Source organism: Heloderma suspectum, chromosome 7 (genome assembly GCF_057233095.1).
Source record: "Heloderma suspectum isolate Gila_16-S chromosome 7, 16-S_ref, whole genome shotgun sequence".
NCBI lineage: Eukaryota > Metazoa > Chordata > Lepidosauria > Squamata > Helodermatidae > Heloderma > Heloderma suspectum.
In genome coordinates this window covers 33,468,831-33,496,566 of record NC_139464.1, presented here as the reverse complement: position 1 = coordinate 33,496,566, position 27,736 = coordinate 33,468,831, and the positions used below count along the sequence as shown (strand labels likewise).

The following is a 27,736-nucleotide window of genomic DNA, read 5'->3' as shown; positions in this document are numbered from 1 at the left end:
AGCTGTGGACTGGAGGAAATAAGGTACAGCTCAAAAGAGTTCAAGGATGGCGATTCAGGCATCAAGGGTATGATCAAGGGTGATAGTGACATGAGAATAATAAATATAATAAGGGAGCACATGGGGAGAAGAGTTAAAAGCAAAAAACAAAAAACAAAACAAAAGCATTCAGTGTTTAAAAAAATGGATGCTTGAAGAAATGTCAAGGTTTTAAGTGGATGGAATAACTGGGTTGGAAATTTTGCAAGATTAAGTTCTAAGTGCAATTTTCAATACTTGTTTTAATGAGAACACACAGTCACCAGAAAAGCAAACTTCCTTGTACCCTTTTCACAGTTCCACTTGCAACGAACATCAAGAAGTGCAAAAACATGTAGAAGTCAAGTTCAAAACTATCAGCTGAACTGTTCAGAATTGGGGAGAGTGCCAGTTTTGGCATAATTCCTACAGTTAGCAAAGACAGTATGCCTCTGAATATCAAGATGCTGGGGACCAAAATTAGGAAATGTGTGCCTTGCTTATGGGCTTTCCAGGAGCATCTGGCTGTCCATTGTTGGTTACAGGATGCTGAATTTCAAAGGTTATCAATGACTACTAGTCCTGATGTCTATATGCTATCTACGGTATCAGAGTCAGTACGCCTCTGTATACCAGTTGCTGGGGAACATGACTGGGAGAGTGCTATTGCAGACATGTGCTACTTGCGAGCTTCCCATTGGGGCATCTGGTTGGCCACTGTGTGAACAGAATGCTGGACTAGATGGACCTTGGCCTGATCCAGCATGACTCTATTAAAGGACCTTTGGTATGGTCTAGCAGGGATCTTCCCAACACAAAAAATATCTTACCTCATGTGGGTCTTGCTGGTCTCTCAAAGCAATCATGTTCTTAATGGCATTGATCAAAAATCCATTCACCTCATCTCGCTTCTTATTTGGCAAAATCCGAAGCAATGGGATCATTATGAATGGAAAAGCAACTTCAAGAGAGTTTTGAAAAAGCAACATTAGCAATTTATGCAATCATCTCCAAACCCAAACTTTATGCTTTTTCTCTCCTTTATTGAGAAATGTCTACATTACTAATTTCTCTTACGTTGTCGCTTTTGATGAGAGGTTCTCACATGCTTTCTAAACTCGGGTTATTGGGAAAGCACTTCATTCTAAAATGCTTTCTCAGAGGCTGCTTTAATTTACAACATTGTCTAGAAATAATTTTTTTAGTGTGACTTCAGGACTCTACAGCAGTGCAGCAATGAATTTAATTCCTCATGAGGCTTATTTAAAAATAAATTGTACAAGCCAAATTGCATGACAAGGTGGCTCTGAAAATGTGATTGGGAGGCTGCATTAATTCCATTTTCATCACCCTGCCTTGCTTTGGAAACCAGGTTGCCTCACTGAATGCCTTATTTATGTTAGCATATCCTTCTCCAAAGAGACTAACTGCACCAAACTATATTTACAGACTCCTGAGGCGATCATGAGATTTGTCTCATGGCTTCAGGAAAGTTGTGTGTAAATGTACCCTTTAAGTAAGTGAACCATGAAGTAGAAGGTCACTAAAGGCTTTTTCATATGAGGAATTTGCCCTGAAGTACTTTTCCTTTGTAGCAACTACCCTGCTGCGTAATATTCATAAAGCCTTAGTTGTGTTCACTGCACAAATATGAGCCTTGATCAATGGTTCCTATAGTAAAATGGTTACTACCTTAAATCAAAGTAGAGAACAATGAATTCCAGTTTTACACACTGAGTGGCTACTGTTATAAACAATGAAATATGTTCTAGATATATGTGCCTTTCAGGGGGCACCCTGAGGAGAAACCTACAAAATTTGCTTTAGGCAAAATCCAGAGATAGAGTCATGCATGGAGCTCCACTGAAGAATTCCATGAGTCTGATCGAAACTCTTTTTGGCTGTCCTTGAAATTTCACAGATATTTGTTTTGGGACAGAACCTCCAAATTTTACTTCTGGCAAATTTTTCGTGGTCTCATCCAAAGTCCAATGCATATATAACAGCTCCCATACTTGGCATCCTTATCAGAGTGGAACACACAAAATCTATACATTCAAGGAATCAAGGAATCAGTGACTGCAGGGAAGAATTTGCAGGAAGTAATACATCTGTATGGAAAACAACTGTGGCTGCAGGTCACCTTCAAGAAATCGTGTGAGTAGGTCGGCTTAGCCTACAGACTGCATTCCAAAAAATCCCACCAAGAACACCTTTCAGTTTGGAACATACTATTGCTTAAGGAAAGGTTTAGGTACAATTAGGCTATATACAGTCAACAATGTGATGGTATACTTACCAACTAAGATGAAGATGGGTCCAAATAATGAAAGGTCAAAAAATCTTCTTGAGTTCTTAACAAAAGTGTCATTGGGGTTCTTCTGGGAGTCTACGTTGGTACCAAAAGCCACACTAGCAACAACGTCCAGAGTGAAGCAACCATAATTCCTATATCAAATTCAAGAATGTTGCTATTAAAACTGCCTTTTCTATCATTATACATTTCTGTTCCTGCATTTGTTGCACAATTATCTTGGGATTTCTATTTCTGCAGACATCTGAGTCAGTCTATTTAAGAGGTTTTGAGTTTTTATATATTAAGCCTTTTAAAAACTCCTTTCATGGTGTCAAGAGATATTTATAACAACATGCAAATGTATGCGCAGTTTCCTCTGCAGCTGATTATGAACAATATTTATACTTCACTGTACTTTTAAACTACAAAATGGAAGACAATGCCTTCTTCTGAATGGTTCTAAATACAATAAATTCCCCATTATCTGAATCATAGTTTTCAAAAAGTTCCAGGGCTGGTTCACACAAAAGTGTTCTTCACTTGCTACATCAAGTGATAACTGCATTTGTGAATGGGCCCTGTATTGTAGATATAATACAGGGATAAAACTTTCATCGGACCTCATATTGCATGTTTTACAATGGAACCAGTTAACATATTCAGCTGCCAGCCATCCGGTATACAGAACTGAGTGTACAGAAATCAAATTAGGCACATGCATATGTGAAACAGGATCTAGTTAACAGAATTCACTTGGTTGCCTTTCCCACTCCTAACTCCCACCAAATAGCACGATGTCAGTGTTGATCTAGAAAAATGGAGTTCAGATTTAGCCAATATTCATACTAGCTTATTGGGAACTAGTGCTAAACAACTAGCCCATGCTATCTAAAAGCAGCTGGAAACTGAAATTGTTAACATGTTTCTTTTTCATTTTTTAAACATTAAAATAGCCCTACTTTGCTATAAAAATGAAAAAAGAAAAAATAATGTGCAGGAAGAGAAACCGATGCTGGAACTATTAAGAGGGATATTCAAGACACTATCAAGTGGCTATAATAATCCCACAGCCATGATCAACAGAAAGCAATAGAAGAGGCAGGTCCTCTAAACAGGAATAATTTAATTAACAAAGGCCTTTGTTGAATGGGACTTATTTGTGAGTAAATATTACAGAAGGATCTTGACCATGGGAAATGGCATTGCTTGACAATATAGCACTATATTAAGTGCTGTGTAGAATGAACGTAATTCCATAATTAAGTGAATTATGGGGCGGTGGCTGGGGGGAGATGCCTCTGCAGTTAGGGATGTATGGAATGTGCAAAATCCGCTCCATCTGTGGTTCATGGATTGTGAGATGCCTTTTGTTCCATCGTCTGCTCACAGACGGATGCGATTTCTTTTTCATCATACGGAAAAGTACACAAATAATTGCATAAGAGGTTTTGTAAGAATTTATATAATTTACCTTAGTACGTAACATTTAACGTATTGTCCCCATTCCATTCAACTATTCCTCAGCAGAAACATGTGTACTTTCCTATGAATAAATATGCACAAATTTCGGGAAAGTAAAAAAAAATCTGAAAGCCCACAGATTCCACACAGCCTTGTGTGTCTTGTTCCACAGCAGATTCCACAGGTCAGATTCTTAGAAATCCGAGTTCATTATAGTCCATCTCGAATTTCCCCAGCATCCCTATCTGCAGTGCAATGGGGCTCTAGTGTGGAAGCAACCTCAGATAATATATGCAAATCACTTTGATGATGATGATGATGATGCCTTTGTAGAGCCTTTTTGGACCCCAAGAACAGGGTGTAAATATTTGAATAAGGAAATAAAAATAAATATATGAGAACAATTAATTATTTTACTAGGCCATATGGTCCAGTTAACACTTTAATATCTAATCAAGATCTCCTCTTCTAAGATCTCTTGTCCTTCTAAGACAGGGATGCGGAACCTCTTTCAGCCTCAGGGCTGAATTCCATCTTGGAAAAGCTATCAGGGGCCACATTCCAGTGGTGGGCAAGGCCAAAGACAAAGGGCGGTAGAGCCAAACGAAAGTGGTGGTGTCATGGATCTACCACAAAACGTTGGTGGCACAGTTCTCAATGTGCTGAAAATGATTACTGAAGAAAGTGACTATTTCCCCCTGACAAAAAAGCAAAAGCTGTCCTGTCTTGGAGCTGCAAGCTCCAGGCAATTAATCATGTTGTATAGAAGGTAAGTAACTGATACCAATAGAGAAGACACAAGCAAGTTCACCATGATGTCTGGGTAGCTAGCATCAAAATAATGGTCAAGATGACCTGGATGGTATCCAAAGAAAAAATGCAGATTTAAAGCCCTATCATTTGGGCCAAAAAGTTATTTGAGGTGTGAGACTGTATTATTCCAGGTCAAAAGTGTACTTCAAAGTTTTCGCGTATCAATTAATGAGCAAAAAATATTGTGTAAGGTATACACATCAAAAAGCTTGATAGACAGATGTCTAGAAAAATTTATAGACTCAAGTTTAACTGGCAAATTTTGAGTAAGGAATTATCTTTTCAAAGGTATAATTCAAAACTGATCTTATCTAGCCTGAAAGGTATACATGTTTGCCTTTTATGTATGTTTTAATTTTTAAAGAATGTTTAATAATAATGAAATAATTAAGACTGTGAGCCCTAATTTATGGGACAGTAGATAATATTAGTTCTGAAGTAATATCTACACAAAAAGTATAAATATGTGCTGATTGGAGAACGCAGGAGTTTCTTCTTAGAAGCTCAGCAGGCCTGTGTACCTGTCAGCTGAATAGCCTATTCAGTACTGAATAGGGAACTTTGTACTTAGAATGAGATCTCTCCTTGTTAAGTTATTAAAACTTAATAACCCAGAACATATGTGTAAATCGTCTGTACAAATGCCACAAGGGCCACCAAAGGTCTATAAACCACAAACTGGTTTGTTCTCTAATCCTTGGTTATGTCCACTAGGTTTTGATCTTGTTGACTGCAACAGATTCTATTGGTAGCTTTCTTTGTGTCAAACTATGCATGCAGACAGAAAATTTCACCATAGTGTTGGTATGATGGAGGCATTGTTTCCTGTAGCACTCATATCCCACTATCCTGTTCATGCTTTTTTATAGTGCTTCAAAATCCTGCAAGCCCTGTTTAATCAGAAGTAATAGTAGGGCAAAGAAATGAGCATATATGACTTGTTAGGCACCTAAGTCCCTAGCTGCAGGCTTACAGTCTAAGACAAGTCATAACACATAAAGGCGCAGGAGAAAAAAGAGTGTGTGCATCCAGGCATGATGGAGGGTTGCCACACAGCAAACTCCCTACCTCCAAGAGCATCAGCTAGTTTGAGGAGAGGAAGTATGAACATCATGAGCTACGGTGCCGCAATACCTCCTTCAATCTCAAAAATCCTTGGCAAGAGAATAAAATTCCTTCTGGACTGCACCCCCATTCTTGCCCCCTATATTTGAAAGCCTGTCTTGAATTAAAGGAGGGCAAACCAACAATTGTCAGTATAGGATTTTCCCAAGCAAGCATGTTTTCATCTACTGTGAAATTATAATCTCTGTCATCCTGTTTACCTGTAGGCCCTAGTTATGTTTCACTACTCTCTTGGAATGGTGCTAGATAGGATGTACACAGGAAGAAAAGTGATTCCTGATATGTATTGTTTATGATTCCCTGTTAGTTTTGTTATAGTTTCTGCTTTATTATGGATGTTATGTAATGTTATAAATTGATTTGTATTTTGGGTTTTATTTTTGTATATTATTGTGTATTGATTGTGAGCTGTATTGATTTGTGTATTGATTGGAAGACCACTGACTGGTGGAAAAGCAGCATGTAAGGGAGCAATCCTATGGCTGCTAGACAGCGGCTAGACAGCCATAGGATATGCTGTTTTCCAGGAGCCGACCTCGGACTCTGCATTCTGAGGTCAGTTCCCAGAAAACCGACCTCTCCCCACTTCCGCGCTGCCTCCAAGGCAACCTGGAGGCAACCTGATGCCCTCCAGATGTTTTGGACTACAACTTCCATAATCCTTGACCATTAATCATGCTGACTGTGGTTCAAGGGGATTGTAATCAAAAACATCTGGAGGGTGCCAAGTTGACTACTCCTGCTTTAAGCAAAGAAACAGACCACTGCTTAATGAATCTGGTTTGTTTCAACAAATCATATTTATGATTAACCATGATGCTAAACTGTAGTTAATAAAAAATGGAAGCAAAAGTTTCCAATCTCCTCCTCACAGCTGTGCTAGAGGAGAGGGGAGTGCATGAGCCTGAGACTCACTTAGGCTCATTTCCATCACAATAAACCATGGCTTATCAGTGATGTGTGAATTCCGCCACTGAAAACATCCTTTTTTTCCTTTCCAGCTGTTAAACTTCATTAACAGACAGCTACAAAGACTGGATACTCAGCTAGCATTATTTTTGTATGTAATTGCTGCTGTTAAATAAGCTACTGTAATAAAACAAATGGAGGAAATATATGTTCCTTTGAAAGTGACGGAATCCACAACAGGTGAGAGAGAAAAATTAAAAACTCAATTTGTGAAATAATTGCATATTTAGGATACCGTGGCAACCTGTAAAAACTTCTCTGATTTCTAATTTATTAAAGTACCTTTGGATGTCAAAAGCTGTGCCAGAATCTGCATAGACCTTTAAGTTACTCAGCAGGATGTCACATGCTTGGTTGATTAGCGGAGTCATCTAAAAAGGAGCACATGCACATGACATAATTTTTTAAATGCAATAGATTTTTCCACATTAATTATATACTGCAGGAGGTAAGGGCTCTCAAGAGCTTCTGATCAGTGGATAAAGTCATCTTTTCAGGGAAGAAAGCTAAGTTTCACACACACACACACACACACACACACACGTATGTACATTTCAGTTCTACATGCTCTTTTGCACACTGATTGCCAGAGTACATGGTCTCTCTGCTATCTTGTCCTGTGGCGGCTGCTCCCTGCTCTTGGTTGAAAGAAGAGTTTGATACATTTGTGACAAATGGAACCTGCCACTTTGCACAATCCATTTGCCATGAGCAGGAAGCTGCAACAACAATGAAGAATTATTTTTTCCTCATCCAAGTTCTATATCAGGGCACAGCTAGGGCTAGCTTTGTTCACGTTAAGACTTGCCTAGTGGAAGGAGCCCCTTCATGGATCACTGCCTTGTTGTGATGAAGGGGCTTGCGTAACTCAGGGAAGCCATAAGCTATGCCGTGCAGGGCCACCCAAGACGGACAGGTCATGGCAGAGAGTTCTGACAAAATGTGGTCCACTGCAGAAGGAAATGGCAACCCACTCCAGTATTCTTGCCAAGAAAACCCCATGGAACATATCACAAGGCTAAAAGAGATGACGCCGGAAGATGAGCCCCTCAGGTCGGAAGGTGTCCAATATACTACTGGGGAAGAGCAGAGGGTATTTCCAAGTAGCGCCAGAAAGAGTGAAGCGGCTGGACCAAAGCCAAAAGGACACTCAGCTGTGGATGTGTCTGGTGGTGAAAAGAAAATCCGATGCTGTAAAGAACAATATTGTTTAGGAACCTGGAATGTCAGATCAATGAATCAAGGTAAGCTGGAGGTGGTCAAACATGAGATGGCAAGATTGAACATCGACATCTTGGGAATCAGCGAACTAAAATGGACAGGCATGGGTGAATTTAATTCAGGTGACCATCATATCTACTACTGTGGGCAAGAATCCCTTAGAAGAAATGGAGTAGCACTCATAGTCAACAAAAGGGTGGGAAAAGCAGTACTGGGGTACAATCTTAAAAACGATAGAATGATCTCAGTACGAATCCAAGGCAAACCATTCAACATCACAGTAATTCAAGTCTATGCCCCAACCACTGAGGCCGAAGAAGCTGAGGTTGATCCGTTCTATGAAGACCTACAACACCTTCTAGAACTAACACCAAAAAAAGATGTCCTCTTCATCATAGGGGATTGGAATGCTAAAGTAGGAAGTCAAGAAATCATTGGGATAACAGGCAGGCATGGCCTTGGTGTACAAAATGAAGCAGGACAAAGGCTAATAGAGTTTTGCCAAGAGAACACGCTGATCATAGCAAACACTCTTTTCCAACAGCACAAGAGACGACTGTACACATGGACATCACCAGATGGTCAATATCGAAATCAGATTGATTATGTCCTTTGCAGCCAAAGATGGAGAAGCTCTATACAGTCAGTAAAAACAAGACCTGGAGCTGACTGTGGCTCAGATCATGAGCTTCTTGTTGCAAAATTTTGGCTTAAATTGAAGAACGTAGGGAAAAGCACTAAACCATTCAGGTATGACCTAAATCATATCCCTTATGAATATACAGTGGAGGTGAGGAATAGATTTCAGGGATTAGACCTGATAGACAGAGTGCCTGAGGAACTATGGACGGAGGTCCGTAACACTGTTCAGGAGGCAGCAACGAAATCCATCCCAAAGAAAAAGAAATGCAAGAAAGCCAAGTGGCTGTCTGATGAGGCTTTACAAGTAGCTGAGGAAAGAAGGGAAGTGAAAATCAAGGGAGAAAGGGGAAGATATATCCAACTGAATGCAGATTTCCAGAGAACAGCAAGGAGAGACAAGAAGGCCTTCTTAAATGAACAATGCAAAGAAATCGAGGAAAACAACAGAATGGGAAAGACTAGAGATCTCTTCAAGAAAATTGGAGATCTCAAGGGAACGTTTTGTGCAAAGACGGGCATGATAAAGGACAAAGAAGGCAGGGACCTAATAGAAGCAGATGAGATTAAGAAGAGGTGGAAAGAATACACAGAAGAACTATACAGGAAAGATCTTAATGTCCCTGATAGCTATGATAGTGCGGTCACTGAACTTGAGCCGGACATCCTCAAGAGTGAAGTCAAGTGGGCCTTAGGAAGCATTACTAACAACAAAGCTAGCGGAGATGACAGTATTCCAGCCGAGCTATTTAAGATCCTAAAAGATGATGCTGTTAAAGTGCTGCACACAATATGCCAACAAATTTGGAACACTCAACAGTGGCCACAAGACTGGAAAAGGTCAGTTTACATTCCAATTCCAAAGAAGGGCAACGCCAAAGAGTGTTCAAACTACCATACAATTGCGCTCATTTCACATGCCAGCAAGGTGATGCTCAAAATCCTACAAGCTAGGCTTCAGCAGTATGCGAACCAAGAACTACCGGAAGTACAAGCTGGGTTTCGAAGAGGCAGAGGAGCTAGAGATCAAATCGCCAACATTCGCTGGATCATGGAGAACGCAAGAGAATTCCAGAAAAACGTCTATTTCTGCTTCATTGACTACGCTAAAGCCTTTGATTGTGTGGATCACAACGAACTGTGGTAAATTCTTAAAGTGATGGGAGTACCAGACCACCTTACCTGTCTCCTGAGAAACCTGTACGAGGGTCAAGAAGCAACAGTAAGAACCAGACATGGAACAACCGATTGGTTCAAAATTGGGAAAGGAGTACAACAAGACTGCATATTGTCGCCCTGCTTATTTAACTTATATGCAGAGTACATCATGAGAAACGCCGGGTTGGATGAATCACAGGTCGGAATTAAGATCACTGGGAGAATTATCAACAACCTCCGATATGCAGACGATACCACCCTAATGGCAGAAAGCGAAGAGGATCTCAAGAGCCTCTTGTTGAGGGTGAAAGAGGAGAGTGCAAAAGCTGGTTTGAAACTCAACATTAAAAAAATGAAGATCATGGCATCTGGCCCCATCACTTCCTGGCATACAGAAGGGGAAGAAATGGAAGCAGTGACAGATTTTACTTTCTTGGGCTCCAAGATCACCGCAGACGGTGACTGTAGCCATGAAATTAAAAGACGCTTGCTCCTTGGGAGGAAAGCTATGACAAACCTAGACAGCATAGTAAGAAGCAGAGACATCACCTTGCCAACAAAGGTCCGTCTAATCAAAGCTATGGTTTTCCCAGTAGTAATGTATGGCTGTGAGAGCTGGACTATAAGGAAGGCTGAGCGCCGAAGAATGGATGCTTTCGAACTGTGGTGCTGGAGAAGACTCTTACGAGTCCCCTGGACTGCAAGGAGGTCAAATCAGTCCATCCTAAAGGAAATCAACCCTGAGTGCTCATTGCAAGGACAGATACTGAAGCTGAAGCTGAAATATTTTGGCCACCTAATGCGAAGAGAAAACTCTCTGGAAAAGACCCTGATGCTGGGAAAGACTGAAGGCAAAAGGAGAAGGGGACGGCAGAGGATGAGATGGCTAGATAGCATCACCGATGCAATGAATATGAACTTGAGCACACTCCGGGAGAGAGCGCAGGACAGGAAGGCCTGGCGTGCTATGGTCCATGGGGTCACGAAGAGTCGGACACGACTGAACGACTGAACAACAACAACAAAAGTGGAAGGAGGGATCAAAGCCTCAGCATTGCCTTTTTGAGGCTGCTGAGATCAGGGCACACTTGGCCAGTTTCCCATGTGGCAGGGAGATTCTGAGCCCTATGTGCACTTGCCACAGGACCATCCTGGGTTGAGCAACAAAAAGACAAGTGCACGCGCAGCTCAGTGTCTCCTTTGAGGAGGCAGAGAGAGGGAGATCAATGCATGAAAGCGAGAGCAGACTGCCACTTGTGTTCTCACCTCGGAGCAACTGCTGGGCTACCCCAAGCAAGCAGGTGAGTCTTTAAGCCTACACCAAAGACTCACCTGGCCACATCAGTGCTAATTTACCTACTACCTTCTGGGGGACATGTGCTAAGTTTACTTGTTTTTGCCAATAGCTAGCCTTCAGGGTCTTCACTTGAAATATCTGGAAACTGAAATGGATATCCCCCAAAGCTTTATTTGCATAGCTTAAATTCTAACAATTTCAAAAGGAGGAGCTGCAAATTCCTCCAATTAAGCCAAGCTTTTGCTGTCTGACAGTTAAGACAGAATAGCTCTTTTTAGACCTTCTCATGGAAAGATTTACTGGGTTCAAAGAATACAACATGAACGGATCCATATGTAAGCAATAGAACATACGAATACTCATATATTGTAATGATGGGTGGCTGATCTCACTGAATTCCCATGACGTTGTGATGTTCCTTGATTTTTCTGAAAACTCAGTTAAAACTGTGTGTGCTTCAAAATACTATTCCCACCACCACCACCACCACTTCTACTACCAGCATATATAATGAGTACTTCTTCACGTAGAATAACAAATTGAAGTTTGGAATTCCCTGCCACATGTGATGGCCTCTAGGTCAGATGGCTTTAAAAGGGAATTAGACAAATTCATAGAGGATAAATAAGGTTATCAGTGGCTTCAAGTCATGATGGCTACATGCTACCCCCACGTTCACAGTCAGCCTCTGATCTACCAGTTGCTGCGAAACAGTGAGAGGGAGGTCTTGCCCTCATGCCCCGCTTGTGGACTTCTCAGAGTTGATGATTGTGAGAAACAGGGTGCTGGACTAGTTTGGTCTCATCCAGCAGGGCTCTTATTATGTTCTTAACACGGAAGGGGAGAAGGATCACACCCATTGTCTCTACCCCATCTTCCACCCATGGATCAGTTCTGTGAGCACAAAGGTACACCAGTTTGGGAGCTGTACAAAAAGCAGGGTCCCCAATCATGCTAAGGAGACTATGCATGTACAAGTTACATGCATGTAGGTTCTGTAGACACAGACCCAATCAACGTATGGAGGTCAGGGGGAGGGGATAGCGGGTGCAATCCCCTCCCCCTTTATGCACTCATTTTACATGCCTTTAGAAGAGTTAATGTGTCCCTTAACTAATTAATTGTACACAAAACCACAGGTTTCCACTTCCTTTGGTCCTTGTGGATGTGAGATTACCTCACTACTGAAATTATTCTGCTCCTTCCCTATTCTTTTAATGTGCCTGTCACACACAGTAGCATGCTGCTAGCTTTCTGCTTTTCTTTTGTTTCAGTTATCCTTGTCCTGGCTCTGTTCCAGTTGACCCCTTTTAAATGCTTCCATAATCAGCCCCTTTCATCTGCCAGTCATGTCCACCTGGCACAGATACTTTATTCAATCATGTTCCTTGACAGCTCAGGAATCACTAGCAGTCAGGCTTGTTTCCAGGACAGGAAACAGTAATAATTTGCTTTTTAAAAAAAAGATGGTAGGGGATATCAAACTTCCCAGAATCATCTTGTTCTTTAAAGGATGGAAAGCTCACATGCTGTTACTAACAGAGGATGGTCCAAAAATGATATCATTGAAACTTAGTGTGTATTTCCCATTTTAGTTGTCAGATTTTGCCTAACAGTATGCAGCAGCAGCCACATAACCTGGCCATGATGGGAAAATGATCTCAGCTTCTGGGGATTGGATTGGTTGTTTATGACATAATGAAATAAAACATAAGCAATATGTTCACTGCAAATATTTGATCCGCCAGTTATCTCATGTCACTACTATCTCGGCACTGAGGTTCACTCAGATCTGCCAAACAAGACTGCAGAGTCTCCTGGTATCAGAAACACTGCGGCATAATCCTGCCAGTACATGCATTGGCACTTCATACTGCATATGTGCATTTCTTGGGAGTGCTTGTTTATGCCTCTCTGTAATGCCAACAAATAAAAATGTTGTAGGCACCAGTTTAAAAATTAACAAGAGTATTTGATTAGAAGAGCACAAATATTCTTGTTAATTCTTAAACTGTTACCTACAAAATTTGTCTTCCCCAAATGATCTTTTTTTTATTCTGGATTATTTAAACCAGAATAAAAATACTAGCTTTGGGGTTTGTTCTCAGAACTGCATACCTGGATTGGAAACATCACTCCAGACTGCCTCCTGAACTGCACAGGGAAGGGTTTATCAGAAGCCATGAAGGCTCACCTTCGAGGAAACATCTTCCTTATCAGCCATAAGAGCTAGAAATTTGCATATATCTCCCCAGTTTATACCAGAAAAAGAGGGTTGTATTTCTTTACCTGTTTTCAACAATGTGATTCTAGTGGGTCATACCAGCTTGCCATGAAGCCATCTTTGCAATCTCAAAAGAATGCCTTGGGAGGGCTTACCTACATTAGTGTAAATTAGCAGCTGCCTAGCAAAAATAGGGGTATCTAAAGTGAGCACGGACAAAATCCAATGTGCCCTGTCCTGGAAAAAGACAAAAAAGCTAAATCCTCACAACAGCCTAGCTGCAGTGATCTTGATCAGAGTACTGTAATGTGCTCTATGTGGGGCTGCCCTTGTATTTGGTTCGGATACTAGTGCAGAATGCAGCAGCTAGGCTGCTCATAGCATCCAGCTATGTTTATATAACACCTGTATTAAAAGAACTGCACTGGCTGCCTATAGCTACTGAGCCATCTTCAAAGTTATGTTGTTGGCATAAAAAGCCCTAAAAAAAACTTGGGATGAGGATACCTAGCAGATCATCTTCCCCTATATATACTGAACTGACCTTTAAGAGCTTCAGAGGAGGCCTTGCTGGTCATCTTGTGACCAACAGAATGTCCCCATGTAATATTTCAAAGGTGGGCCTTCATGGCTTCTGATAAACCCTTCCCCGTGCAGTTCAGGAGGCAGCCAACGTGGTGTGTTAGCACCTAGTCATTGGAATGAACAGGCAAGCACACAGGTCACCTGGCCACAATCTTGCACACTATGGTGAGATTTACTGTATTTCTATTTAAATTACAGTAATTATGTCTACATTTATACATATACATTAGCATATGCAAGTTTTATGCAAATTGGTGTCCTCTTTTTTGGTGATGCATTTCCTCTTTTTTGGTAATTTGTTTCCTCTTTTTTGGTAATTCATGAGTGGCCACCCAATCTCTTAACCATGGGAACAGGACACAGGATCACATGGTCTTTACCCCCAGTCACTCCATATGCCCTCCTTCCTGGAGCCTCAATTTACTTACCAGGCCTAACCATAGTGACTTCGGAACCAGGTTAGCTCTAACCACAGTTAATTTAATCGCTGACATAATAGTTAACCGTGGCTAGGCTCAGGAAGGGCAATTTACATGGCAGAAGCAAGTAGGAGGGAGCGTTGTTTACAGTAGTGGGCCAAAACAGACGTTCGCACATAATAGCAAATTGTGGGTTAATTAATGCTTGATTTGCCACGCACTAGTGGAGTGAGTGTGCTGCTCCTCACTTCTGCTTTTACTCAATAACCTACAATCAGCTGGGTCATAGGTTGGTGAGTATAATGTGCAAATCCGGAGCACTGGGTTGTTTAGGGGCTAAACAACCCAACAGTTAACCCAACAACAAACAACAATCACTGGGTTGTTTGCCATGTCATGCTCAACAACCCACAACCCAGCTGAATGTAGGTTGTTGACTAAAAGCGGAAGTGGCCAACACGCCCACTCAGTGCACTAGCTCTCTCCTGCTCATTATGACAAATTATGGGTTAATTAACCCACAATTTGCCATTACATGAGAACTGGGTCATTAGTTTAAGCCCGTATCTAGCAGCTATAATTTCTTTCATTTTTATTCTAGAGTAGGTACAGGGCCCCCAATTCAGATCTCAAAAGACCCAGTATTTCCTATGTTTGGGTCCTGATCCAGATCAGGGACTCTGGTCCAACTCTAGCATAAAAATGAAATAAAACAATAAAACAAAAATCAGAGATGAAGCTGCTAGATACAGATTTAAATTAATGTCTGTTTTGGCCTTTTGGTTAAGCAGTCAGAAGCATTACATCTCCATGATTCTAAAGCCTATAAAAAACAAGAGTGATTTGTCTCAGTGGTTCCACCATGCCCACAATCTATCTGTTGTTCACAATCACCACCCTGGCATCATCATTCCTAGAGAAGGAACAAAACCTTTATCAGCCTGCCAAATAATTGGGAGGACCCTATTCTCCAGGTGGAGAACTCTAGGGTTATTGAGAGTTCCTGGGATCTGCCCCCCCCCCCCAATCTAAATACCGCAGTACAAGTTGGACATGTTGTGGGTCAAGAAACCTGCCAATCTGGATGATGGTTTGCAGCTGATCCTGGATGGAGTTGTTCTTCCCCTGAAGGGCCAGGTACACAGTTTGGGAGCGGTCCTAGACTCTATGCTTTCTATGGACGCACCAGTGTCATTGGTAGCCAGGGGAGCTTTTTACCAGTGTTGACTAGTTTGCCAACTATGACCTTATCTAGAGAAGACAGACTTTTCTACAGTGATGCATTGGTTACATCCAGTCTGGAATACTGTAATGCACTCTATGTGGGCTGTCCTTAAGGATGGTCTGGAAGCGTCAATTGGTAGAGAAGGCACAACAGGAATGCTTGTAGGAGCTGGGTGTTCAGACACGCTCATTCTGCCGCAGTATGTATGTATGTATGTATGTATTTATTTCATTTCTATACCGCCCAATAGCTGAAGCTCTCTGGGCAGTTCACACAGTATTAGTTTCTGAGGCCCTGTTCTCTGGTCCACCAGTGAAAACTATCTGATTGATGAGTATTAGGAACACAGCCTTGTCTGCTGTGGCACCCCATCTTTGCAATATTCTCCCTAGGAAGATATGGCCCTCCTCTTTGCTGGCATTGAAAAGTATCTTAAAAACATTCTTTTTCCTGGCTGCTTTCAAGAAATTTTATTATGCTGTTTTTTTTTAATAATGGTTTTATCTGCTGCTATTTTACATGTTCCTTAATTATGCTGTTTTGTTTTTTAGTTTTAATAATGTATGATTTTATTATATAGTTGTTTTTACCAATTGCTTTGTAAGGCACCTGTCAGGCTTCCAGATGACCCAAGCCCAGGGGAGACCTCTTCAGAGGAGGAGGATGGGGATTCCCTCCACTACCACAGAGGACAACCTGAGCAGTCCTGCTGCAAGGATGCCCCACCTGAGGTCCCCCCAAAACCCTCCAACCCCATCCTGAGCCCTGTTGGTTCTTTGCTCTCTTCCTGATTCCACAGCTCACCAGAATACTGGTGTCCTGAGCCAGTCAGGATGCACTGAGTTGCCATTGGAGGGGCTTGCCTGGCTGCCAGGAGGCCCTTTCGTCCAGGTTTTACTTGGAAGGGTTTACTTGGGAGCCAGGTTTATTTGTGACCTAGGTGTAGCCACTGAGATTGCAGACCCAGTTGCAACTGCTGAATCAGGAACTGCCTGTAGATGAGCTCGAGTCTTCCGCCAGACGTTTGCTGGGCTCTCCTTGAGCTCTTTGGTCCAATTTCCTTGCTCAGGACAGCACCTTGGGAAGGTGAATACCCTTAATACAGGGTAGAAATCTATATAACTGGGGTGCAAAACCTCAGGCCTGTGAGCCAAATCTGGCCTACCTGGGGTCCCAATCTGGCCCTCTGGGATTCTCCAGATAGCTATATCCCTTTTCCCTGGCCTCACCCCCTTCCTCCACCACCAATTGTTCAGTGGTTTCCCGTGGCTCCCCCTGCCCCATTCTAAAAGGCTGAAGTGCCTCTCCTAAGGCTTAATTACCAGCAGTAAGAGCCTTAAGTTACAGGAAGCTGATATTGGTGGTGTTTTGGTCACACCCCATGCTGGAATGTGGCCCCTGAGAGCTTCTCCAAAACTGAATTTGGCCCTCGGGCTGGAAGTGGTTCCCCAGCCCTAGGGATGGGCATACAATCCAAACTCAAGTTTGTCAAAGTTCTCCACTTTCCACTTGGAAGCTCATTCCATCTCATGCCTGCATCAGATTTCAATCCTTGAATTTTTTTTTCTTTTTGCATGAAAACGTTTACGTATTTTCGTGCATATTTTTCCAAATGTACACATGAATTGTGTGCAACTTTGACGTGCATGCATTCTTCCACCACTGATTAAAATGTATTTTTGTGCATTTTTGAGAAGTATGCATTTTCTCATGTGCACTTCTTAAATGTATATGTGGTGTCAAACACATTTTTTTTTGGTCCACAAGCCTCATTGCAAGCTCGTAAATGTACAGACTTTGACTGCAGATTGTGTTCAAGTTCATGTTCAGTCTGGAACTGAGTAAATCCTGATAAAAAATGGACTGAACCAAATTTCTCCTATGTCCCCACCCACCCCTGCTTTAAGTTGTCTGCCTCAATCTATGCTCAGCCTGCATGTTTGAAAACAATACAGAACACCGTAAGTCTCCAGTGACCTCCTTCCTAGCCAAACTTGGGTATGCACTGCACACCTAGAACTTCTCACCACTCCGACAAATGGGGCGGAAAGGTAACAAAATGATCTGTGAAGTAATTTGAACATCGTCCTACGCTATGCAAATCATCAGCAGTTCTCTGGGTCAGAGCGTCTGGCTAATGATGACAAATTTCCAAATGTGCCCTCCCCTCCAGCATGCAAAACAAATCGTCCACAGCATTCCTAACTTTTCTGCTCACGGTCTTCTACATTTGAATCTGCTCTGGTAGATCCAAATGTGTGCATTTTTCTTTAAAGGATTTCGTCTTTACAGTTAATACATCGCAAGTTTAGCTCCGTAACCATCGCCGTCCAAGTGTTTAGGACCATGCAAAAGTTCGCTATATACCTTCACTTAAAATGTTCTTGAAGGAGTGGGATGGGTAGGGCTGTACCAGCCCTCCCCAATCTGGTGCCCTCCAGATGTGTTGGACTGCAGCACTGGGAATGATGGGAGTTTTAGTTCAACACATCTGGAGAGTACCAGGTTGGGGAACACTGGGCTACATACACACACACAGAGAGAGAGAGAGAGAGAGAGAGAGGGAGGGAGGGAGGGAGGGAGGGAGAGACTGAGAGAGAGGAGGAGGCGACAAGAGCACAGCAGCACGATCAGGAGCAATAAAAATCAGTAGGCTTTGGATGGTGTCAGCTGAAAGAGGGAGCAAAGTTATTTATCAAACCTGACAAAGATCCTAAAATGCAGGATGTACCTAGTTGCATTCTTCTCTTCTGTCCCAAAACAACTAAATAAAGCTTCCCTTTAGTTTGGTTCAGTGTAATCAAACATTTATTCCTAACACACTTCCTTGCCTTATTTTCACCAGGGAGGGGCTTAAAATATGTTGGCAAACACTTACGAGGACATTGTGAAATATTACAGTACATTTTATCTGAATGTAAAGCACCTCACTACATAATGACAATAACAATCCAGATTCCTTTTTGCACTGGAAATAGACAGGCTATAATTCTCAAGTACACTTAGAGGCCCGAGGGGCTAACTCTCTTTGGTCGTGGCGGTGGGGGGGGGGGTAGACAGGAGTGTTGCCAGGTTCCTCTGGCCAGTCTGCCACTGCTACCAGTTTCTCCACCACCGCATCTCCCTGACTCTTCCACTCCTACCAGTCTATTTCCACCACTGCACCTCCCTAGCTGTTCCACTGTGTTCTCCCTGTCCCTTGCCACTCTGCTGTCCTCCTCTCCATAAGCTTGCCAGCTTTGAGAAGGGCTTCCATTTTCTTTTTTCCCTGTGCGACTGGGGGTATTGCCTAGTGAAGCACCAACTGTGGCTCCAGCCGTGGCCCCAACTTGATTTCCCTAGAGGGGAAATGCTGGGTGCTGACACCCCCCACATTTTCCTCCTGTGCTACATCCCTCATTATCTGCTATCTCTGGAGATCATGGGGTGGGGTGGGGGGCTGTGGGGCCCTGGACATATGCCCCTAAATCTGGCCCTAACAATGCCACTGAGGAAGGAATTACGCTGTAATCTTAAAACCGCTAACCTGGGAATAAGCTCCATTGAACTCAGTGTGACTTGCTAAGTAGACATTATAGGATTGCACTGTTAGTTAAGGACCTACAGGCATATTTACTTCTCAGACTTCAGCTAATTTAATTTTCATTCCCTCCCACAGGGAGGGACCTATGGAACCAGTGTTTATATAGCAGCTTGGAGAAGAATTTGACTTTAGGGAAGGGTGATACAAGTCCCTATCCTTAGGAGATACTGTGACATTCCAAATCTATTGGGGCTGGTCTATACATCACTCAGAATGAGGTGGTGAAGTCCTGATGGGGACAGAGTGAACTATACCACCGCAGACTGCAGGTGAGGTGGGATACCATTATTAAATGCTCTCCCATGTAAGAAGCTCTCCATCCAAAGAAAACTGGTATAGCAGGGAGATGGGTTCTATCTTGCCCTCAGTCTGCTCTGCATGTTTTCTGCTTGCAGGGAGGGTCTTTTCTTCTTCTTTACATAGGAGAGCAGTCAATAATGATATCCCCCACTTGCTATTTGAAATGATGCAGTCCATTCTTCCACCTCATCCCTACTTCATTCTGCCACAGAAGATATACATTTACTCTGCCCTGAATATTTTGAACTATGCCTCTATTATACACTTAACTGCCAACAGCATTGCTCCTGAATAAGCTTTTGTGTATTGAAATGTGTGTATGTTTTAATGTTCTGCAGCTGAATTTATGAATATTATTAATGTTTCATGAATGTTATTATTATTTCTTTTTTACTGGATTTTTCAAAGTAACAGTAACACATTTAAGTACACTGCATGTGAGTCAAATTCTTTATAAGCTTTCTCATCACTCAGGATCTCTATTTGGTACAAGCAAGAGTAACTGATAAACCTATTACTCATCACTCTACTAGATTATGCCTTGTGTCTTAGGAGGTTGTCATGTATTCTTCTCAGAATCAACAAATTCAATAAATAGATGCCATATTCTGTAAAAAGTTTTGGCAATAATTTCATTTTAATCAACATAATTTTTTCCAACCATTTTAAGTTCAATTTGGACCGTTGGTTCAATTTTTGTTTAATGTATTTAGTTACTGGTTGGTCATTAATTTTATCACTTTTGACAGGTCAACTGCTATAATTACTTTTAAATATTTTAGTTCTTTAGTCTCCACAGGTATCCCTGTGTCCCGTCCCACCCCCCACCCCAATAATTGTTGATGGCTCCTATAAAGCCATCAGTCCCAGGTGATTAATAATTTTTTGATGACCTTTTTTTTATTTCTTCATCTGTAATATCCTGGTTTAAGTGAGTTTGCTGTTCGACCGACATCTTTTTAATATTTGCCTGAGATAGTATTTTATTAATTTGATTTGTTTCTGGTTGCATCTCCATAATATCTGGTTATTGGAGGGCATAACAGCCATAATGCATCCCATACACAGCATCCCCTTAATGCATATGTTAATTATAGTATTCAAAAACAAGAGTTAGCTATAACTTTTAAGGGTTTCCACAGCCTATTTGACAATCCTGAAGACTTGCATAGCCTCTATGACAATTTTATTTCTTGCCAGACTTATTTTTCCAAGGGGTTGTTTCTTTTTTCTTGTGGACCATAGGGTCCATCCTCTTTGTTTAGTGGCTGATCTTCTCCGGGACCTACATACATGTGGATCAAGAACTCTTTTGCCTTTCAATGGGTAGTTATTACTGTAGTTGTATTGTCAAGCCACACTGTGATATTAAAGGGTATTAAGGATATTAACATACCGCAGCGGTATGTTATTCCACTTTTTCGCAGCTGTGCTGTGCAGTATCAGAAGGCTCTATACTTCTGAAGAGTTGCTGGGCTGATATCTTGGAAGAGCACTATGTCAGATTGATTATAATAAAACTTGTGGCCAGTGCAGGCATGAGATAAAATTGAGGCCTTCGTTTCCAGGTTTGCAAAGCAGATCAATAGGTCCCATGATTTACTGCTTTTCAGTGGATAACTGCCTGACACCCTATGCCCCTTCTCTATATCTCTTTGGGATATTTTGAGCTCAGGTATTACTTCTGACAGACGGGTAACTAGGAAGCCAGCTGCATCTCAGCCTTCCCCCAATTCTGCTATCCCCCTGAAACGGATACTGGGTCTGCACCTGTAGCTTTCCAAAGACTCAATATGTTGCTGCAGCTCTTCATGAGTTTTTTCATGCCTAGTATTAGCCCTCCTGTTTTCTAACCCCGATTCCATTGCTTCATTAGATGTGTTCCCATTTGTATCAAGTCTGGCAGCAACTCCGTCTATTTTTCCTTCAAGAGGCTGTAGTGCTTCAACCCATTCCTCACAGAGATTTTGTATTTAAGTACTTACTATTTGTAGGGGGGCCATACCTTCTTTCGTCATGTGAGGTGCTTTTTGTGTCCTTCATAGACCCTTCTTCCTCTTCATCTAGGCCTGAATTTGAAGCTGTGTTTTTTGCATCAAACTAGGAGGTAAGATCTACGTTTTTATTCTGTGATATTCCCTGATACATTTCCTCACAGAGTATTCATTTTAGGCTTTTGCAGGCATGCTATTTGCGGTTTTTATTATTTTGTGGTGTGGGTACAGAGCTCAGGGATTAGGCAGCCAGCTTGGTTGCAAGCCGACTCCACCTCCTTTCATGAATATTATTAACAATTTGTGAAATTGTGATATCTTAGTAATACATTGTGGGTTGCACTTGGATGTTAATCTAACAATTAATATCTTGTTTATGTTACCAGGGTTGTGTGTGTGTGTGTTTTGGGGGGGTGCATTGTGTGGTCTTAGGTAAGCCACAATCTCTCAGCCTTAGGCTCTCAGCCCTAATTTGTGACATGAGGATAATAACATGGCTTAACTTACATGGTAGTTATAAGGAAGACAATGATAAAATATGTAACGGGCTTTGAGGACTTAGGAAAAGTGATCTTTTATTATAATTATTCTGCTCTGGTGGTGTCCAGGAAACAGGCCTCCTCTGTAGTGCATGGGTGTCTGTAGTGGGGCAAGGGTGCCTCCCATCCACTCAGACTCAGCCGTTGTTCCCATATGCTCAGTTTTCATTAAAAAAAAGTCTCTAGCCCTCGTAGAACCTGAGATACAAGGTGAAATGTGCAGGCACAATTCTGCCCATTCATTTTGTAAGACACCAGCCTGCTCCCACCTTCCAGTGTTTTTAGCCAATGAATTAAGGCATAGATGAGGCTGACATTTAGGAAAGCAAAGCTAGCCATATAGATAAACAAAAGGCTAGAATGACACTTCCGTTGTCTGGAAAGGAACTTTGTGGTTCACTGTAAGCCTTTTTCTTAAGCCTTCCCTGGTGCAGAACTGATTTCTAAACAATTCAGAAATCCAGAAATTTAGTCTAGCTATGACTGGGCAGTGGTGTGTATACCCCAATAGAAAAGGTAGCAGCAAAGACAGGAGTTCATGATCTTTCTAACGCAGGTCTTATTTCATACCAAAAATAGTTTTTTTTTCTCCCTGAGTTTATAGTCATTTAAAAAATTAACCTGCCATCATTATTAGAAGCATATTTACAGGGTATAGCTGGGCGAGTGTGGGTTACGTCAGCCCTGCAAAATAGTCCAGTGTTGTTATACACATTTTGCTGGAGGAAAGGGGGAGTTAACAGTTATGCATGTCACAACCCTGTTGTCCATTGTTGTTATCCAGTCTCCTGGTATGTTGGCGTCTTTTGTTTTGTATTGTTTTACAGAAGATGAAGAATGTTAATCCATCTCACTGTTTGGGCTCATGCCTTTTGGTTTATTAGCATGCTTGAAGTAAAGAACATTAAATTTGTGTCATTGTTTGGACTATGTTGATGACCTTCAGCGGTTGCTGTATAGGCTTATATCTTTTTATTTAATGTCATGTTTGAAGAGAAGAAATCCCCTTTAACATTGGATGATATAAAATGTTTTTAGAGACAGTTCAATATTTTGAAGAGAGAGAATAGCAAAGCGACTTGAAGGAAGTAAGAAAATGTGTTCCCCCACCCCCATATTAAATGCTTGTTTTATGTGTATAGATTTCTATTTACATATTTTGTATTTATATATTATATTTGTGTATATATTCTCTTCCCCCACACACAAACACAACCATTCCTATGGATTCTGATGCCATAGTGGTGCCCTAACTTTAGAATGCCCTCCCCAGGATGGTGTGCCTGGTACCCCCGGCCTCGTATTAGGTGCCAGGTAAAACAATTTTATTTCTCCAGCTCCTTTCACTCAGAACTCATGTTATTTTTATCTACCTGCTGCTCTTAGGAATGCAACCTGGATTGCCTTTTATTCTTTTTTTATATTGTTTTATTGCTTATATATTTGTATTTATGTTTTTAGGTTGGGTGTTTTGTCACAGGAATCTAGTTTGCAGCCTTGAAATAATTTTATTGATAAGGTGGTGTATAAATCTATCAAAAAAATAAACACTCTTAAAATATCTCTTCATAAACCTATTTTCAGATACCTTAGAAGCCTTGGGAAAGTTTGTAAGATCCATAAATATGTTTTGTTTTGCAAAGTCAGCAAGCCTAACAGTTCCTGTTATGAAGGTTGCTTAACTTTTTCACGTAACCCACTGCTTTCGATTCCCCCATATTGTCAAACTGTAACCTTTCTAGTTGAAACTTTCCATGCTTGGCTGTTTCCAGTACTCGTGTTTTAACAGCAAACCAAGTAAAATTCCACGAGTATACTTTGTAGATTTCCTAGTAACAGCATGCCCCTTCCCTTTTGAAGCGGGCGGGGTGGGGTGGGGGGAGCAAGATCAGGGCCTTTTGGTTCTGCCAACCTCAGTCTCTAAACAAAATTTCTCCCCTATGTCCACAGAAGATTCTACCCCCTGGCAACATGGTCTCTGTTGGTTTCTATTGTAAAAAGCTAGATTAGGCTGGTTCACATAATGTGAGGGCCAAGCAAGTTGCTTTATCCCACCCACACCCGCCCCCACCAAGAACAGAAGGGTTAGAGAAGGAAGAAAACAACAACAGAACTCTTGAAAATCAGTTTTAGACCAAATCATCTTATGAGGATTACATAGAGTGTATGCTCACGGAATAACCCCCTCTCGCCAGCTTTTCTTTGTTCATGCCAAAATCATTCCACAGATGAGTCTATTCTGAAAATGTGCAGCAATGAGTGTGTCAGATCAGGCGTATGACTTCTGAAGACAGCTGGCAAGATTGGAAAGACCAAGAGCGGAGAGCATAAACAAAATTCATGGGTACATTTGGTTGACAGAATTTGGGGAATTTTAGCATAGAACTCTAAACTCCACACAGTTAGCTATTAAGGTGCTTGGAACGGAGTTGTAGCATTTATTCATGCATCCACTGGAATTCTTCCAGTCTGCCTAGTCCGGTTCTACAACAACAGCCTGGGGTTGCACAATGTATTACAGCAATATAACATAGTGAAAAAAAGCAATCCAGAGAGCACCACAATGCAGGGCAGCATATTTTTTGTCCTATTGCCAGACTTTATGTAGCCAAGAAGCAAGTACCTCTTGGGGAAAGAATGAATTAGGAAGCAGATGAATTCCTGTATCTACTGGACCTGTGCGTAGCTCCCATGGTGATAGCAAAACACTGAACTGCAGGTGGCAGCTTCTCAGTGAAGAACCTTCCATACTGACTCCGCCCACCAAGGCTAACCATTGGACCCTCCTGGGCAGGAAGGAATATAAAGGGTTTCCTGTTCCAGAGAGCCTTATTTGAATAACATGGTCTTCCTGTGCTCTGTTATATTCCTGAATTCTTCGCTATTCATTGGTCCTGACACCTGGTTTGCTCCTTGACCCTGACTTGCCCTTTGGCCCTGACTTTTGGCTTGTCCCACAGCAAGCTCTGAGCATAGAACTAATAGCAAGGGGATCAAAAAAGAAGAGGGATAGATGACTAGAGCAATGAGTGAATATTGATTTCTTGGGAGAAATTCTGGTTTGACTTCTAAACTGAATAGTGGTTAGACCAAAGCAAATGAGAGAAGTTAAATCTCCTTAAACCAGGGGTGGCCAACTTCCAGAGGTCGGGGGCCAATTATCCACCCCCCCATAACTCACTGGGGCCACATCCATCAGTGCTGTCACTGTTGCCACATCACCAATTTTGTTACCAAAATTCAGTGATGGAATGACAGCAGCAAAAAAGCAGCAATTCTCCTTTAAGAGAAACAAAATTGTGCTTCATTTTAAAGGAAAATCACATCTTTTTTGTCGCCATCACTGCTGCAAATTCAGCAGCAGCAGGGTGAGGGTGAGGAGGGGCTGCAAAAACAGCCAGATGGGCTGTATATGTCCTGCGGGTTACTGACCCTGCCTTAAACCTTAACCACAACTTCCCTATGAAGAGAGTCTGTTGTGCTTCCCAAGCAAAAAATGGCAGCCGGTGTACTGATAAACGCAGACCTCAAAAGACTGAGTTTGTAGGTTCAGCTGAACAGGAAACATTCAACTGCTCTCCTAGATCATTTCAAATTTAATAACCACTCCTGCCCAGTGTGCCAGCCAGCCACACTTTGTTTCAAGATAGTCAATTCCATTCCCCCTTTGCCTGTTTTCTTTCCCCCTGCCCCTCAAGAGACATGACCACTGAGCATGATCAGTCCTTCTTGGGCTGTTGTGTGTTTTGCTTCTTTCCCCCCTAACTTTTTGCTGTCCTTCTGCAAACTTTGGTGTTTCCCGCTGATATCTCCCTTTTGTGTACAGATAGTGCCATTCTGGCTACATAAAGATCGGCACTCAGAGTGTGAGTTTGCTATTAGCATATAGGACAATATTTTTAAACAAAACCTTTTCAAGAACAAATGCCTCACAAATTAAATAGAGTCAGTAATATTAAATGAATTTAAAAGGGCTGTTAAATGAAACATTAGCCTTATCAAAAAGAAGAAGAAAAAGACATTGTTTAAAGCTGCTTTAGAAAATGTTAAAAAGGGAGAGGGAATACACCAAAAAGAGAAAGGAAAAATTGCTGTAAGAAACATTTTCAGGATAGCTTCCAAAGGTCCTTTGGGTTGTAACGCTACAGTGCAGACATGCCAATATCATCCATATGTTCTGCAGTGGTTACTTGTGGAAACTTCCTATACTGGGAATGGTATTCTTCTGAGGGAAAAAAGAAGGGTACATCAAATATCCTTCCACGTGTTCTGGAATGACTGTTTTGGCTTCCCCACTCTCACTTGTTAAATTTAGAGCAGAATGAGGGTGGGAGAAAGCCCCATTTGCTAGTATCTATATAGCCTCCTGTTAACAGTCTTAAGATGTTGAATTTAAAACAGGGAGCTAAGAGTAGAGCTGCTACTATAACTAAAAATATACAATTTCCAGTGGGGTAGCCGTGTTAGTCTGTCACAGCAAAAACAGCAAAAGATCTTGTAGAACCTTAAAGACTAACAGATTTATTATAGCATAAGCTATCATGGACTAAAGTCTATGTTGCATCTGATGAAGCGGCCTCTAGTCCACAAAAGCTTATGCCACAATAAATGTGTTAGTCTTTAAAGTGCCACAAGTCTATTTGTGGTAGTGGTGGTGGGCTTTTTTTAAAAAAGGAAACCTTTTGCAATTGAGCCTCTGATCTCTTTTCTCCCTAGCATTTGGTACAGCTCCATCACAGCCAAAGAGCATGAGATGCAACAGTGTGTATTGTCTTCTTCTCCCCTTAAATAATTAACTCTGGAAACACAGACATCCATCCTTGCAAAGCACAATGTCCAGTAGCCATTTGTGCTACTAAAATGCATCCAGCTCATGCCAGCAGGGGTTGCTCTATACATACCGGGGGCTTTATCTTTTTTTGTTAGGTTTAACAGAGGAAAAGTCAAGGCAAGGATTTGCCCTGAGCTGATGACCCACAGTAAGGGAGATTAATTTCTGCCAAGGCAATGCAAAACTCTCTCCTTCCACCCCCCACAACAGGCATTTGAACGTATTGCTTTTTCCTCTCAAAAACCCAAGGATTTATGAAATTTGCTACCAAACCAGGAAAAGAGTCAATTGTCTAGGTGCATAACCAATGATCTTGTCAGTTCTGATTAATCAACAGTCCTTGCCAGGCTTCTGGCCAATTAGAATTTACCATAATAAGGAGGTGACAGCTGGTGTTGCTAAGCAACAGCTGTCTATAGAGCTAAAGGAGCCAGACACATTTAGATGCTACTGTGGATTTTGACAGCAACATGTCAAAACAACATAGACTTCTGCCTAGTGGAAAATTTTTACAACCAAAGAATGGGCACTGGAGTATGGAATGTGTTTACTTTTTAAACATAAAATTATAAAGGAAAAGAATTATTATGTTTCCTTCTGAGATGAATTTGAAACAATTGAGACATCACTGTGTTTTTTAATTAAGAGACAAAGCATCAATGGGCTGAAAGTTTATCACAGCATAAATTCGGTCTCCAACTGCTTGAAAAATGTAAAGAAAAAAACATCAGCAGAGTGCTGAGGCAACTTCTGTCCAGCCTGAATAATTTGTCTTGCAACTGCATTATATTCCAGAAATGTCTTGCTATCAGAATATGGAATAAGAAGAACACACAGAAATTCTCTCTCTCAGAGGTGCATGCACTATAACTTGGAGAGATTAGGTCTGCAATGATCTGTTTGGGAGAGAGCAAAGGTCTTTTCCTGTGGCAGGCAATAGTTAAGGGCCAAGTTACTCATGAAAGTAAACATTAATTACCATTCTCCCCCCGCCCCAGGTGACTCCACTCTTGCAAGAAAGGAATATTTCCTATTAGCA

The 27,736-nt window shown here is 41.6% G+C and overlaps 1 protein-coding gene across 6 annotated transcripts in view; it reads right to left on the bottom strand.

Moving 5' to 3' along the window:
* TBXAS1 (thromboxane A synthase 1) overlaps positions 1 to 27,736 on the bottom strand; it is a 353,264-nt gene that overhangs the window by 111,922 nt on the left and 213,606 nt on the right. For all 6 annotated transcript variants that reach the window (XM_084809555.1, XM_084809557.1, XM_084809556.1 and 3 more), the window contains 3 exons: positions 6,965 to 7,053; positions 2,318 to 2,466; positions 849 to 979 (listed from right to left, as the gene is read on the bottom strand). In XM_084809555.1, coding sequence (XP_084665681.1) covers positions 849 to 979; positions 2,318 to 2,466; positions 6,965 to 7,053 — 369 coding nt within the window. The remainder of the gene's footprint in view (positions 1 to 848; positions 980 to 2,317; positions 2,467 to 6,964; positions 7,054 to 27,736) is intronic.